This window comes from Corvus brachyrhynchos, unplaced genomic scaffold, assembly GCF_000691975.1.
Source record: "Corvus brachyrhynchos isolate BGI_N302 unplaced genomic scaffold, ASM69197v1 scaffold149, whole genome shotgun sequence".
Taxonomy (NCBI): domain Eukaryota; kingdom Metazoa; phylum Chordata; class Aves; order Passeriformes; family Corvidae; genus Corvus; species Corvus brachyrhynchos.
This window is the reverse complement of record NW_008240021.1, coordinates 408,977-424,038: the sequence shown is the minus strand read 5'-3', so window position 1 is coordinate 424,038 and position 15,062 is coordinate 408,977. Positions and strand designations below refer to the sequence as shown.

Here is a 15,062-nt window from a genome sequence, read left to right as displayed (position 1 = left end):
TGAAAAGGGACTGGGTAAGTGCTGCCAGGGAGGCTCTGCCCTGCCTCCATTTCCATCCCCAGAGTTGGTTCCCCTGCAGTTCCTTGGGTTTGAACCCACCCGGGCTCAAATTAACAACCACAGCTCGTTATCAAAAGTAATTCAGCCACCCTGGACCGAGGTTTACTTTTGATGCTGCCTTTGGGCTCCCCCCTCAGCCCTCCCGTGTTTGTCCTGTGGTTCCAAAGGTCCCAGGGGGTGCCTTTCCTTGGAAATCAGCAGTTTGCAAGCTCAGTGTTAAGGTGAGGCTGACTGGTGACATCAATGCTGCTGCAGTGGAGCTGAGCTCCAGCTGGGAGCTTCCTGTCCCACAGATCAGTGTTCCTTGGAGTAACTGTGTTCTGACATGGGCAAATTGAGCATTCCCACAGTGGAACCCAAATTCTGACCCATGGCAGGTCCTGTCATGCAGCAGGGCAGGAGGTGCCACCCAGAGCCCGGGGCTGGCTCCCAGCTCTGGTGTGGGAGCGGGCTGGAATCCTGGCTGGAATTGGGACTGCAGAGCTCATTCTGTCACAGGAGCTGGGGCTTTAACAGAGCTTGGGAATGATCTTTCCAAGAGTGTCAGCTCTTCATCCTGGGCACAGATCCTGAGCCCTGGCTGGGGGAATCAGGGAGAAGGGTGGGCATTTCTTCAGGAAGGAAAAGGATTTGCCAGTCTGGGGAGAGCTCTGCTCTGCCTGACTCCTGGGGAAATCACCACTGGATCTGGTGCCATGGATTACAGAATTACTCTGGTTTTTAAATTCTCCCACTTTTAAATTATCTTACCCTTTCAATGTACCTTAAATTTCTTCCCTTGTAACTTTAGATGGATTTTAATCCTGACTATAACTCAACCAAACTTCTGTGTGGGAACAGATACTCTTCCCTGAAACATCTATAACAAATTCTAAAGACAGTTTCTCATCAGTTTCCTTAGTTATTGATTGTTGGAGTTGGAATCAATCTTCTTTATGTGATCCACAGAACTAAGAAGTTGTCAGCTGTGGCTCTAAAGTACAGTTGAATAAATAAAAAACAACCTCCCACACACTGTAATTCACTATTCAGGTGTGCATTTAAAGGCTGATTGTATTTTGGAAAAAAATAATCTGGGATTGTTGTTGGGGCTTGTGGATGGTGGGGGTAAAAATATGAGGAAATTGGAACAAATTAGCTTTAAAAAGGTTCAAATGAATTTATTTAAAATTCCAGTACTGTACTGCAAAACCAGATGTGACTTGTATTTTATATGAAGAAGAAACCAGAGCTGATATGAATTATGAAGTTGAAATTATCCTTCAAAATGCCTTTTCATGAGTATACTTAGAGAACCTAATTGGGTTGAATAAGCATAAATCTGAGTATCCTCAGAGGCAGTTTTAGAGTTATTGTAGCTTCAGACCCTCTCCTGAAGAGGCATTAATTGGATGGGTCTGAAACCTTTTGGTTGGGTTTTTTTTCCCTTATGCCTGAAGATTCCCAGTGGTTTCTGTGTCTGTGGTTCACCTCAAGGATGCTTTTTTTAGAGCATCTCCACAACCCCGATTTGCCTTTTCAGTGCTGTGTGTTTCCTTTGTGTGTGGTGATTGCAGTTCCTGCCCCAGTGGGTCCAGCTGGGTGACTCTGATCGCTGTGTGGATGATTCAGCCTCGGGTGCTACAGCCCCTTTCTCCCAGATCCACCCTCAGCTGTGCCCTTCCCTCTCCCATCCTGCTGCTTTCCCATCTCTGCTGCAGTGGAAATTTTGCTCTGCACTGCAGGAGAAGCACACAGGAGCGGTCAAGCACAAAGTGCCTTTATTTCTGGGATTGCCTTGGGCTGACAGGGACTGAGAGAGGAGGAGGACCCAAAACCGCAGGAATAATGGATCGGTTTGCACCAAAAGGGGAGGGTGCATGCAAATTCCAGTGGGAGGCACTGAGTCAATAAATGGCCCGAGGCAGAGGAATTTGTCAGCAGCTCCTCTGAGGAGTCCAGGGACGGGGATCCATCCATGCCCTGGGCTCATCCCAGCGTGGGCAGCAGGAAATGCATTGGGATTGTGCCCCTGGGCCCAGCACAGGGAGGACGTGGAGCTGCTGGAGAGAGGCCAGAGGAGGCACCAGGATGAGCAGAGGGAGCCAGGCTGGGAGAGCTGGGGGTGCTCACCTGGAGCAGAGAAGGATCCAGACAGAGCTCAGAGCCCCTTGCAGGGCCTAAAGGGGCTCCAGGAGAGCTGCAGAGGGACTGGGGACAAGGCATGGAGGGCCAGGAGCCAGGGAATGGCTTCCCAGTGCCAGAGGGCAGGGCTGGATGGGAGATTGGGCAGGAATTGTTCCCTGGGAGGGTGGGCAGGCCCTGGCACAGGGTGCCCAGAGCAGCTGGGGCTGGCCCTGGATCCCTGGCAGTGCCCAAGGCCAGGCTGGACATTGGGGCTTGGAGCAGCCTGGGACAGTGGGAGGTGTCCCTGCCATGGCAGGGGTAGAACAAGACAGGTTTCAGGGTCCCTTCTGACCCCAGCCATTCCATGATTCTGTGATTTTTAGCTTGGGAGAAAGAAAAAAGAAAAACTAATTGTCAAGCCCTCTTGCATTGTAAAAAGTTCATTACTGTGGAGGAGATGGGTTGTTTTCAGTAAAATTTCCATTTGCAGGGTGTATTTCTTAACTCTGTAACTTCCTCTGTCTGCAGGTGGATGAAAGCCAGACTGGAGAGCCAGGGTGGCTTGGTGGAGAACTGAAGGGGAAAACTGGATGGTTCCCTGCAAACTATGCAGAGAAAATTCCGGACAGTGAAGTTCCAGCCTCTGCCAAGCCAGCATCCGAGCCCTCTGCTGCTCCCAAAGTGTCCGTGCAGGAAACCTCCACCCCCCTGGGAGCCCCTGCCCCTCCTGAGGGTCCTGCAGTGGCCAACAACTGGGCAGACTTCAGCTCCACGTAGGTTTGGGTGCTGCTGAGCACTTCAGTGTGTGGAGTCCTTTGGAACTGGCACTGAACACAGGAGCCAGAGTGCAAACTAAAAAGACCTTCTTTGAAGTGAGAGATGCTTTCTGTAGGAATCAGTGAAAATTGCTGCCCTGTGGGACTTGAGGCTGCTCCCATCACACCTGCCTGGGGACAGCAAGAGTGGGAGACATCCCCAAGTGCGGATGTGGGCATGGTGGAAATCCCAAGGTGTTCACTTCCCTTGGAACCACAGAATCCCAGAATGGTTGGGTTGGAAGGGACCTTAAAGCCCACCCAGTGCCACCCCTGCCATGGGCAGGGACACCTCCCACTGTGCCAGGCTGCTCCAAGCCCCAATGTCCAGCCTGGCCTTGGGCACTGCCAGGGATCCAGGGGCAGCCCCAGCTGCTCTGGGCACCCTGTGCCAGGGCCTGCCCACCCTCCCAGGGAACAATTCCTGCCCAATATCTCACTTACATTTCCCCTCTTCCAGTGGGAACTCATTCTCCCTTGCCCTGCCACTCCCATTCCTAATGAATAATCCGTCTCCAGCTTTCCTGGAGTCCCTTAAGATACTGGAGGCTCCTAAATCCCTTTCTCCTACATTAGTTGCCCCCAAGCCTTATCAAAGGCTTCCAACTTGCTGATGTATAATATGCTAATGGCAGAGAGAACATGAAAAGGTGATTTAATTCCTGATCACAGCATTAGTAAGACTGATGGAATTCGAACTGGTGCCCTTCCCTGGATGTCCTAACTCAGTACACTGGGCACTTTTATCAACTGCAATTCCTTATCCTTTGGCCATGAAATCCATATTTATAAACTGATATCTCAATAGGAGGCCCTGGCACAGGGTGCCCAGAGCAGCTGGGGCTGCCCCTGGATCCCTGGCAGTGCCCAAGGCCAGGCTGGACATTGGGGCTTGGAGCAGCCTGGGACAGTGGGAGGTGTCCCTGCCATGGCAGGGCTGGCACTGGGTGGGCTTTGAGGTCCCTCCCCACCCAAACCATTCTGGGATTCTGTGTCTAAAGGAAAGAGATGTGAGAGGTCAGTGATGTGCAGGTGGGAAGATTTCAAACCAGTTTTGGAATGAATGATTAATTATTTTTCCACTGTGTGTAATGCAGCCTGCACTGCTTGAACTTCTGTTTGTTGGGACAAATTTCACAAATTTCACAGCTAAGAAATGAAATAAAAACCTGTCCTTCAGGGGCAGGGACAAGGAGCTCAGTTTGGGTTGCCTTTGAAGATAAAGTTGTGGTTAACCAGTGTTTGATGGCACTGCTGTACCTGGAGTCACGGTGCTCATGGATACTCATTGAAAAGTAATAATGTAGAATGTAGAAATACTTGTTCTGTGTGACGTTTTTTTCTTCCTACTATTAAAACCAGTAGGAATTACATCATTCTTTTCTTTTTTTTTTTTTTTTTTTTTTTTCAGCTGGCCAACAAACACCAGTGAGAAACCAGAGAGTGATAACTGGGATGCCTGGGCAGCTCAGCCATCCCTGACCGTGCCCAGCGCAGGGCAGCTCCGGCAGCGCTCGGCCTTCACTCCTGCCACTGTCACAGGCTCATCCCCCTCCCCTGTCCTGGGCCAGGTGAGCTCCTGGGCTCACCCAAATGTTTTGAGCCAGCACAAAGGCTTGGAGAGTAAAGTGTGAACCTCAACTATGCATTAAAACACTCACCTGGGATAGGTGGGCTCTTCCAGGAGGGGTGACAGGGAGAGTCCCACCTGCAGAGCTGCCCCAGCCCTGGGACCAGCACAGGGAGGACGTGGAGCTGCTGGAGAGAGGCCAGAGGAGGCACCAGGATGAGCAGAGGGATGGAGCAGCTCTGCTGGGAGGAAAGGCTGCGAGAGCTGGGATTGTTCAGCCTGGAGAGGAGAAGCTTTGGGCTGAGCTCAGTGTGGCCTTGCAGGGCCTGAAGGAGCTGCAGGAAAGCTGGAGAGAGACAATTCCCAAGGCATGGAGGGCCAGGAGCCAGGGAATGGCTTCCCAGTGCCAGAGGGCAGGGCTGGATGGGAGATTGGGCAGGAATTGTTCCCTGGCAGGGGCCAGGCGGGACATTGGGGCTGGGAGCAGCCTGGGACAGTGGGAGGTGTCCCTGCCCATGGCAGGGGTGGCACTGGATGGGCTCTGAGGTCCCTCCCAACCTAGGCCATTCTATGGATCTTTGATCCAGTGGCAACATCTGGGGCAGGATTTAACACAAAGCAGTTTCTGGTTTGCTGTTTCAGGATGGCTTTTTTAGATTTTGGTGGTCCAGTTTTGGGTCACTTCCTTGGGGCTTTCTTGACTCCCATGACAACCTTCACTCCCAAGTGGGTTATGTGGTGAGGTGGAACAGCAGTGACAGAGCTTCACAGCTGAATTCTGTCCATCTGTTCAGGCATTTCCTTTTCCTCAGTGGAACAACAAACTGTTCTTGGGAGCCTGTGTGTTCTGGAAAGTGCTAAATATCTACCTCAGAGCAAAAGGAAATTGGAATGTGCCATGAATAACATGCAGCAAAGCATCATTTTCCATAAAATGGACTCTTAAGCGCTGCCAAAGCAGCTTCACGAGAGTTTATTACATGTGTCTCTTAATTGTAAAAGTAATTAATTTAATCTTGATGATGTGTTAACAGACAAATGCAGGAGGACTGTAAACAATTCTGGAATTACTCTGGAAGTTTAACTGATGCTTTAGTTGAGAGAGAGTCTGTGTTTGTTGCTGTCTAAGCAGCCTAAGAATATAATTCCTTAAGCAGCTTTCTGGATGAAAGGTGGAGCATGACTGACTCCTCTTTCTCTTTTTGAAGGGTGAAAAAGTGGAGGGGCTTCAAGCACAAGCTCTGTATCCTTGGAGAGCAAAAAAAGACAACCACCTGAACTTCAACAAGAACGATGTGATCACAGTGCTGGAGCAGCAGGACATGTGGTGGTTTGGGGAGGTGCAGGGACAGAAGGGCTGGTTTCCCAAATCCTATGTGAAGCTCATTTCAGGCCCCATTAGGAAGTCAACGAGGTATTTTGTTTGCTTTTCCTGTCCTTTACTTCTCTACTGGGATGGAAGGAAATAGGAAGAGCCGCACACTTGAATTTCAAAGTTCTACCCTGTAAAAGGGCCCTTTCTTTTTTTTTATCTGGAGGGTTTTGACTTCCAATCCTGAAAATCTTTGTCAGCAATAAGAAAACTGACCTCAGTTCTCCTTGGGTCTTGCCTCACCAACAAAAGATTAATTAACCTTCATAATTTTATGTGACTTTGAACTGAAAAATGAGTGTATTGGACTTTATGAAGTACAGCTGTGTAAGTCAGAGCTTCTCTCTCCCCAAAATTAAAAGGTACTCCTCAAATCTAAATCACTTCTCATTATTCTTGGAGGATGAAACATTTAAAATCTCATTTGATGTAATGTGAAGGCAACATTAGCATTAGGAATACAAATGAGAACAATTTCAGATCATTTTTTTTCCTGAGGAAAAAGAGGAGATGCAGAAAATTCTGTGTTTAAGGCAGTTGCTTAAACGTGACCATGACAGGATTCAAAACTTTATTTTGCACATTTACTGTCTCTTCTTTTAAAACCCAGGGAGTTCCTTGTGGGTGCACGTGCAGTTTTGAGTTTGAAATAGAATAATAATTTTTATCTGAAGAGATTGAATTTCTTAAATAACCATTATTTTCTTCTAAAGCATGGATTCTGGTTCCTCAGAAAGTCCTGCTAGTCTGAAAAGAGTAGCATCCCCAGCAGCCAAGGCAGCGATGTCAGGGGAAGGTGAGTCCTGCATGGGAGCTTCTTACTCTGGCATTAGACACAAGAACTCTGCTTCATGCCAAAGTCAAGAATCACACTGTGGTGTTCAAGTGGTGCTAAAATCCAAGTGCAAATCAGTTTGCCTCTAGAATAATTGGGGATTATTATTAGAGTAAGCATTTATGTGTGTTGTGAAGGAGTAATTTCCCGTATCACAAAAGATACGAAAATGTCTTTTGTAGTTTGTACTTTCCCCAATATTTCTTTTTTTGCCGTTATTTTGGTAACATTTTCTGATCTGGAATGGGTTTTTACAGAGGGCCCAATAAGCACATCTGTGCATGTGTTCATAATGTCAGTAAATGTCTCAATGTCCCCCAAAGCTCATTCCTGATGTTTCATTAAAGCTCTTAATTAAGGCAGTGACAGTCACTTGTAGAATATTTGGATCCTTATGGTCAGCTCCATTTTAAAGCTGGAGCCTGGGGCACAGGCACAGAATTATCAGATAATTTTCAGTCCTCTGAAGGGTTTTAAAAGGGGAATTCCTGGCTGTTGCCACCCTTCAGCTGGAGGGGAATGTCCTCACATGAGCTGCCTTAACTCTTAATCCTCTCCAGTGCAGAGTCAGCTAAAGGTTAATTAAATCACAGGCAGAGGAAATCAATTAATCTAAATGTAGGTTACAGGAACATTTGTGTATCCTCCCTACAGCACACCTGAAGTTTGTAACTGCAATTCCAGGTACAGTTTTAGGTACATTTACATTTAATTTGCCTCTGGCATGAGCACCACAGAAACTAAAAGGAGGGAACAGCAGAGAAAAGGGAGATAATCAATTATTTCAAAGTATACAATATTCCATAGACTCCCAGGTGGTTTGGGTTGGAAGGGACCTTAAAGATCACCTTGTTCTGGTTTTCCTCATATTTGAGGAGAAGGGGTTGTGGACATGCAGAGTCTTGTCACAGGTGGGGTATCTCAGGTGTTGTGTTTGTATTAAAAAGGAACACAGCTTCTGTTTAAACAATTCAGAAAAGCTGTGGTGTTGAGAAGTCATAAAGCAGGGATTGAACATCTTCTGTTGAGAGGATTGAAGAAGAGCTCGTGTGCAGAAGGTGTTTTTTAAGCTGTGTGGACTTTGCATCCCAAACTCTGAAAATTCCACTCATCAGCACAATCCAGAAACCACTGGGAAACATGTTTAATATCTAAATGAATGATGTAGGTACATTTTAATGATAATAGCAAATTATATATAAACCCCCCTGAGGCAGCCTTTTGACAGATCCTGTTCGGTTCTGACAGATAGGATTTTATTCATTAAATATTGATGTTTCTATGAGTAATAAAGAATAAATTTGCCTTCTGCCTAGCCCCTGATATTGATGAGATTTTGTAGAGGCTCCCTGAGGGTTTCTCAGGAGTTTGCCATGTGCTGTATTTCCCTTTTCCAGAGTACATTGCCATGTACACCTACGAGAGCTCGGAGCAGGGAGACCTCACTTTCCAACAAGGTGACCTGATCCTGGTGACAAAGAAAGATGGTGACTGGTGGACGGGAACGCTGGGTGATAAATCAGGAGTTTTCCCATCTAATTATGTGAGACTCAAAGATTCTGAGGTAGAGAAATGTTTTCTTTGGGGTTGTAGTGGTAGCTGCAAGGCAGGGCATCGTAAGGGAAATAAAAATATGTTGCAGATTTCCTGACTGAGATTGGAAAGGAATAACAATGACAATAACACCAATAGTTGCATTTTAGAGCTTAGTATCATAAATAACTTGGGGGATCATCCATTAAAAGAATGCCTACATTAATAGTGCACTTGGCAGTTTTGTAGACACTGGTCAGAACAGCCGTGATTATTTTATTGCCCTGGTAAGTTCTTAATGACTGAGCTGGATCTTACTGCCATTATTAAAAAACCCCAAAAATCCAGAGAGTAATATTTCAGTCTATTCTATTTTTTTCCTGTCATTTCTTGCAATCAAGGAAAACAAATTTTGCACCCAAACTTTGCTAACTACTGTATTTATTTGAGAGTTTTTGACTGAATAATGGAGGTTCTGTTTCATCTCTTTTTATCTTGAAATAATTCCATAGAACATGTCCCTTTTTTTTTTTTTTCCTTTCTTTTTAGGCATTCTAAAGAGAGATGTTTTCTCATTTCTATGGCTTAAATGGATAATTTATCTACTAGTAGGAATTAGTTTAGATTTAAGATTTGGGTACACAACTGATCTCTTGAGGAGAAGGATTCTGGTTTATATACCTAGACTAATGGAGGGTTAAAGGTAAATAAATAAAAATCAGTGGATTTTGGAGAATCTGCATGGTAATGCACAAGAACTCAGTGAAAGCCTCTGCATGGAAAAGCCAAAGGCAAAAACCTGCAGTGAAACCTGCAGCTGTAGGAAACCTTTGAAGAGGAAATCTCTGGAGTGTCAGGAAATTCCAGTAACATCCTCTGTGACAGGATTAAAAAACTTGTAGTTAGTGATGTTTAGTGTTGCAGCCCTTGGGAGAGCTGGGATTGGGGCACTGTTGGCAAATCCTTGTGGAGAGCTCCGGTGTTCCATTGGGAGCCCTTTTTTCTCAGAGAGATCAGTTTGGTGTTTCTGTGACCTCAGCTTGTCTGGGGCTGCACCAGCTCGTTGCACTTTGCCCAAAAGTGCTCCAAGTGCCCTTTTTGCTGGTGAAAATCCCACCTTCAGCTCAAATCTTGATGAGAGAGGGAGGAAAAAGCACAGAGCTGGTGGAGCCCTCATTCCTGGGATGTTGTTTTCGTCCCAGGGTTCCTGTGCCTGTAGGACATGGAGCTGGCTCCAAGTGGGTAATTGGGTTTTGCTCTCCAGCCTGGTCCCAGAGCCAGTTTTTGCAGAAGATTTCACAGTCCTGGCTCTCTGGTCACTCAGATGTGCTGCTGTGCTTGGACAGCTGCCTGGGGTGGAAAATGTTCTGAAAAGAGAAATAATTTAATGTGTTCTGCCCTATTGACAGGCCTAAAGAAAAGCAGGGGTGATCTTTCAGCAGCAAGGACAGAGTTTCTAGAAATGACTCAAAATCTCAATGGTTTCTACAGCAGAAGAATTTTTTAATTTTGTTCTTCTGTGCCAGGCTGTGCCCATTCACCTCAGGGTGCTAAAAGAAACCATTCCCTGTTCCTTCAGCTTATTAAAAAGGAGGGAAAGTCTTTGTTCTTCAAAGGAACAATGGCACAATGCTCCATTCTCAGGGTTTTCCTCAGGGTCAGGTGGATGGATACAGAGTGAAACAGGGTTTTATTCTGGACACTGGTGAGAATTCCCTTTGGGTGGACAGAGCTCATGGAGGGCTTGGAAACACAACAATTTCAACACATCTCTGGTTAGAAAATTTTGCATAAAAGTTGAGACAATAATCCCTGAATGGATCAAGGCAGGGTTTGAAGGGTCCTGCTGTACAACGCAGTTGCCAAGCTTGCTGGGGTTTATTAAACTGACAAAGCAAATTCTGCTGTGCTGGTCCAGGAGACTTCATCCCTTGTCACAAAATCCCCTCAGATGTTTAGTGAGTGTCCCAGATGTGCAGGGGGAGATAGAACAGGGTGTGTCCTCACTGCTTCCTCAGCAGAAGGAATAGGAAATGCTTCTCCATCTCCTGAGTGGGCCAGAAATTGAGAGCATCCTAAATGCATCATTTATGAATTTAGTTATTTATTGATGTACTGTAGGACTTCTCCATGTATTTCTTCTGCTTTTTCACTGAGGAGCCAGAGAATCCTCAAACACAATTCAGACTCAGTCTGGTCAAGGTGATTTTGAAGTTTCTATTTTAAAATCATCTCTCTGTGTTTCACAGTAAAGATGATGTCCCAGCCTGTTTGATCTGTGCATGTGCTTCTAATCCAGCAGCATGGATGCTGACCAAGGGGTATCCGGGAGGAGGGTGTTCTCTGAAGGTCCAGTCACTTGTTCTTTCCTGGGGAGGGCAGAGGGTGTTCCTCTGCCAGAAACACTTCCAGAGCAGAAGGAATTCCTGGTATCACCCCGTCAGTCCTTTGGTTCCCCCCATTTCATCCCCCTCTGTGGGGCTGTCGGGACCATCTGCCCTCGTCCCCAGACCTGCACTGGGATTTGCATCTGGTCCCTGTGTGGGGCTTTCCCGGGTCCCTGCTCTGTGAACACAGCTCACAGTGGTGGAGGGGAGGCTGGAAAACTGAGGATAATCAAATGAATCCAGGGAGGAGAGGAAGATTTGCTGCTCTTGTGGGGTAACTGTGATAATCTGACAGTGACAGGAAAGGAGCACTGAGACATCAAGGCAAGCTGAAGATGTGTCTAATAATTGTTTTTATAGGTGACTCAAAACCCACACATGGGTTTGAATGGCCCTTTTCTCTCAGCCATTGAGCTGTTCTTTAGTTACTCCTCAGTTTAGTTTCTGCCAGAATCCCCAAGTTTTCAAAACATCAGCTGATAGGGAGAATATGGAGGAGGAAACTGTACTTTTCCACAGGGGAGTTAGGATTCTGTGGAAACCTTCAGGTCATTTGATGCTGGCGCCAAGTTTATAAGGAGGATCCTGAAGGTGAAGGGGTGAGGTTGAGGGAGGTGGAAATGTTGAAGGCAAGAGGACATTTGTGGTTCCTCAACATTTCTGGCCCCAGTACAGCTTAGATTTAAGTCTCTGTTAGCCACCTCAGACCTCTTTAGTGCAGGACATAAAACTGTCAGTGGCCTGGGAGGAAACTGCAGGAGTTATTGAGGGGGCAGGAGCTGATCTCAGGTTTTGCTGGATTTCTTGTGGCTGTTCAAAGGCTTTGCTTGCCAATCCCTTGGCCTGGGTGCTGATGTTCATCCCTCATCTCACCTTGTCAGGATACAGGGAGTTTGCAATCCAGCTATTTGAAGGGATGAAAACTTTTTTTGTTGTTTTAGCTCACCTTGACAGAATTCCCATTCTATAGATACATGGATTTGCAATTCAAATGGGATAGACTTTGGAATTACAAATGGGAGAGACTTTGCTATTTGCAGCCCATGAAAGGGAATAAAACTCTGCACTTCTGCATTAACAAATCATCCACTTCATGCTTGGTATTTATTCCCAGATTATTGCCATCTAAAATATTAAGGATTCCTGTAAGAACAGAATTTCATGTGAGTTTTTGACTCCCATGCTTGTTGAGTGTGTTGAATGAAGCTTTATAAATAATTTTCATGTACTGTAGAAAGGAACCTGAGTGCTAAACTTGCATCTTGTTCTCCATTTCAAGGCTCCAGGAGCAGCTGGGAAAACGGGAAGCTTAGGGAAGAAACCTGGTGAGTCAAATGTTGTGACAGCACCTTCTCTCTGTTCTTAAGTGTTTCATTCAATGGCAACAACACCTTTTTCATGAAAATAAAGTCTGTTTGCTCTTGGTCATCTTGGAGTAGTTTGCACTGATGAAAACCATTATAAAATAACTGGAATAAATGCAGTTAATAAATAGTGTAACAGTAATAAAAGAATTCATCCTCTCTAATCATTCCGGCGTGTCAATCACTAAATAACATGTAGCTAGAGAATAAAATCTGCTTGTTCAAAAATGAATGTAATGTTGGATTGCTCAGCAGAGCACTGGGAAGCCATTCCCTGTGTCCTGTCCCTCCATTCCTTGTCCCAAGTCCCTCTCCAGCTCTCCCGGAGCCCCTTTAAGCACTGGAAGGGGTTCTCAGGTCTTCAGTACTTCAAAAACCACAATTTAAAAGCCCTTCATGGAATGAAGAATGGAACCCATTTCTGGGTTGTTTTATTTTAACCTTTTTTTTTTTTTTTGCATGCTTTTCTCTTAACTTTCTGCTTTTCTGTGACCTACAAGAGCTGAGTGTGAAACTTGTCATTTGTACTGGAACTTGTTTAACGCACAGTCCCCAGTAAAGCTCCTTTATGCTGCTGGGTGGGGGAGGAGGATGTTGGATACCCAAAGCCTTGTAAACCACATTTTGTAGACAAAAATGAGACATTTCTTGTTCTGAGAGAGATACAAAGTGTAAGGTTTTTGCTCTTCCACTGTGACCTACTGAACATTGTAACTGCTGTGGTAGCAAGGGAGGGTTTCCCGATTTTCACAAATTCCCACCATTCCTTTGTTTGTTCATTTTGTCTCCTCAGTGGCTCTGGTGTGGGGGATTAATGGGGTTCTGTGGAAATTCTGCAACTGCAGGGAGCTTGCAGCCTTTACAGCAGCAGAGCTGTGTTCCCTGCCCAACAAATCCTTGGCTTTGCCCAGGACAGACTCTGCTCCTGGTTTTTCTCTGCTTAAACCTTTCACTCTCCTGGCAGCACCTGCTATATTTTACTTAGAAATTCCTTCTTCTACTTTCTGCTTTCATAGCTAAGAAGCCTGGAGAGGGACTTGGGACAAGGGCTAGAGGGCCAGGAGCCAGGGAATGGCTTCCCAGTGCCAGAGGGCAGGGCTGGATGGGAGATTGGGCAGGAATTGTTCCCTGGCAGGGTGGGCAGGCCCTGGCACAGGGTGCCCAGAGCAGCTGGGGCTGCCCCTGGATCCCTGGCAGTGCCCAAGGCCAGGCTGGACATTGGGGCTTGGAGCAGCCTGGGACAGTGGGAGGTGTCCCTGCCATGGCAGGGGTGGCACTGGATGGGCTTTGAGGTCCTTCCAACCCAGGCCATTCCATGATTTCATGAATTTGTGTGCTAATCCCAGATCCAGGTTTAAAGCACCTTTATACCTCAGCTCCAGGCCTTTCCATCACCTGCCTGGCTCCCCCTGTCCCTGCCTCTCCCTGCTGACAGATCCCAAGGGAGGTTCTGCCATAGTTGATCCCTGTGCCATTGAGGAGTGGATTGCTCTTCCTCCCTCTGTTCCTCATCCTCCTCATGCTGCTCATTTGTATCTCAAATGCTTCTCTGATAATTTTTAATTTTCCTAAGGGTCCTTTCCTTCTAAATTTCAAGTCAATCATTTCCATGTTGGTCTTCAACTCTCTTTGTATCTTCCCTGCACCAAACCTTCCCTCATTTCCCAACCTTCCAGGGTTTATGGATTCCTCTGCCTCCAGCTGCCTTTGGAATGAATCCCTAAGGGATGAGTTACTGCCCTGGGATCCCAAAAGGAAGGACCAGTAGCACGCTTTTTTTTTCCGTGTGTGTTGAACGTGTTCTCCTCACCCTGCACATGGTTTGGTGACAGGGCTAAGCCTGGCTTTGGGAGGACACCAAAATTCCTGCAGCTCCTGTCAGTTCCAATTGGATCGAAACAGGGGTTAACCCTGTGAGACTTTGTGGGGAGCAAAATTATCCCTGCCTTTCCACAATCTCTGTAAAGGAGAGTGAACTCCACCATCTACTTTGGGAAATTCCCTGGAATTGGGAGCTCCCAGTTCCTCTGTGTCCCCTCGTGCTGGGAGGAGACCAAACAAAGCACCTGCTCAGTGAGAACCTCCAGGGACTAGAGATTTCCACATAAATCCTGTTTGCTGCATTTGGAAAACATTCCTTTTTGGGTCAGGTGGTGAAAACTTTTCTGCCAGCCCTAATTTGTGCCTCTTGGTGCAACTTCATTATCTTGTCATTGATGGTTCTCTTCTTCTTAGGGAGTCAGTCCAAAGATGTATTTATTGGAAAACACTGGATTTTAAGAGCTGTACAGTTATTATTATTGTTATTGTTGTTATTATTCTGTATTTCAAACATTTTTGGTCTCCTACCGTAGAGCTCCTCTGGTTTCTTATTTATTTATTCCTGTAGTACTCTGAACCTCTCATTTGTTTTACAACTACCTCATATATTCATGGAAATACATAAATCCATGACAATTTTATGGAAAAAAACCCCCACAGTGTTGTAGCAGAATAATGATGGATAAAAAATGTTCAGGTTTTTTCAAATTAATCTTCTTTTTCTCCTCTGCTTCAACAGAAATTGCCCAAGTTATTGCCTCTTACACAGCAACGGGCCCAGAACAGCTGACTCTTGCTCCTGGCCAGTTGATTCTCATCAGAAAGAAGAATCCAGGTGGTTGGTGGGAAGGAGAGCTCCAAGTTAGTTCCTTTTTCTTTCCTAGTCAAATTCCACATCAAGAAAATTCATTCATTTCTAGTGGTTCAAATTGCTGAATGTGTCAATGATAAATAAATTTGCCAGCGTTCTGCAGCCCAGCAGTTCCCAATAAAGCATCTTTCCAAGGATGCACACAGCCCTTGCCATCCCTGCATTTGGGATTAGCTGGGAGGCAGGAGAGCAGCGGGAGCCATCAGCCAGGTGGGAAATCCCTGGGGTGTTTCCCTGGAGAACCCTCAGCAAGGAGGGGAGTTTAGGGCTTGGTTTGGCTGCTTTGGATCCTCCCAGGTGTTTTTAAGAGTAGAACTTGACAATTTGG

At 46.1% G+C, this 15,062-nt stretch overlaps 1 protein-coding gene across 1 annotated transcript in view; it reads left to right on the top strand.

Moving 5' to 3' along the window:
* Positions 1-15,062, top strand: part of ITSN1 (intersectin 1) — a 77,177-nt gene that overhangs the window by 37,581 nt on the left and 24,534 nt on the right. The window contains 7 exon segments of the mRNA XM_017743337.1: positions 2,695-2,939; positions 4,393-4,552; positions 5,760-5,965; positions 6,637-6,719; positions 8,156-8,322; positions 11,958-12,003; positions 14,603-14,724. Of these exon segments, the coding sequence (XP_017598826.1) occupies positions 2,695-2,939; positions 4,393-4,552; positions 5,760-5,965; positions 6,637-6,719; positions 8,156-8,322; positions 11,958-12,003; positions 14,603-14,724 (1,029 nt within the window).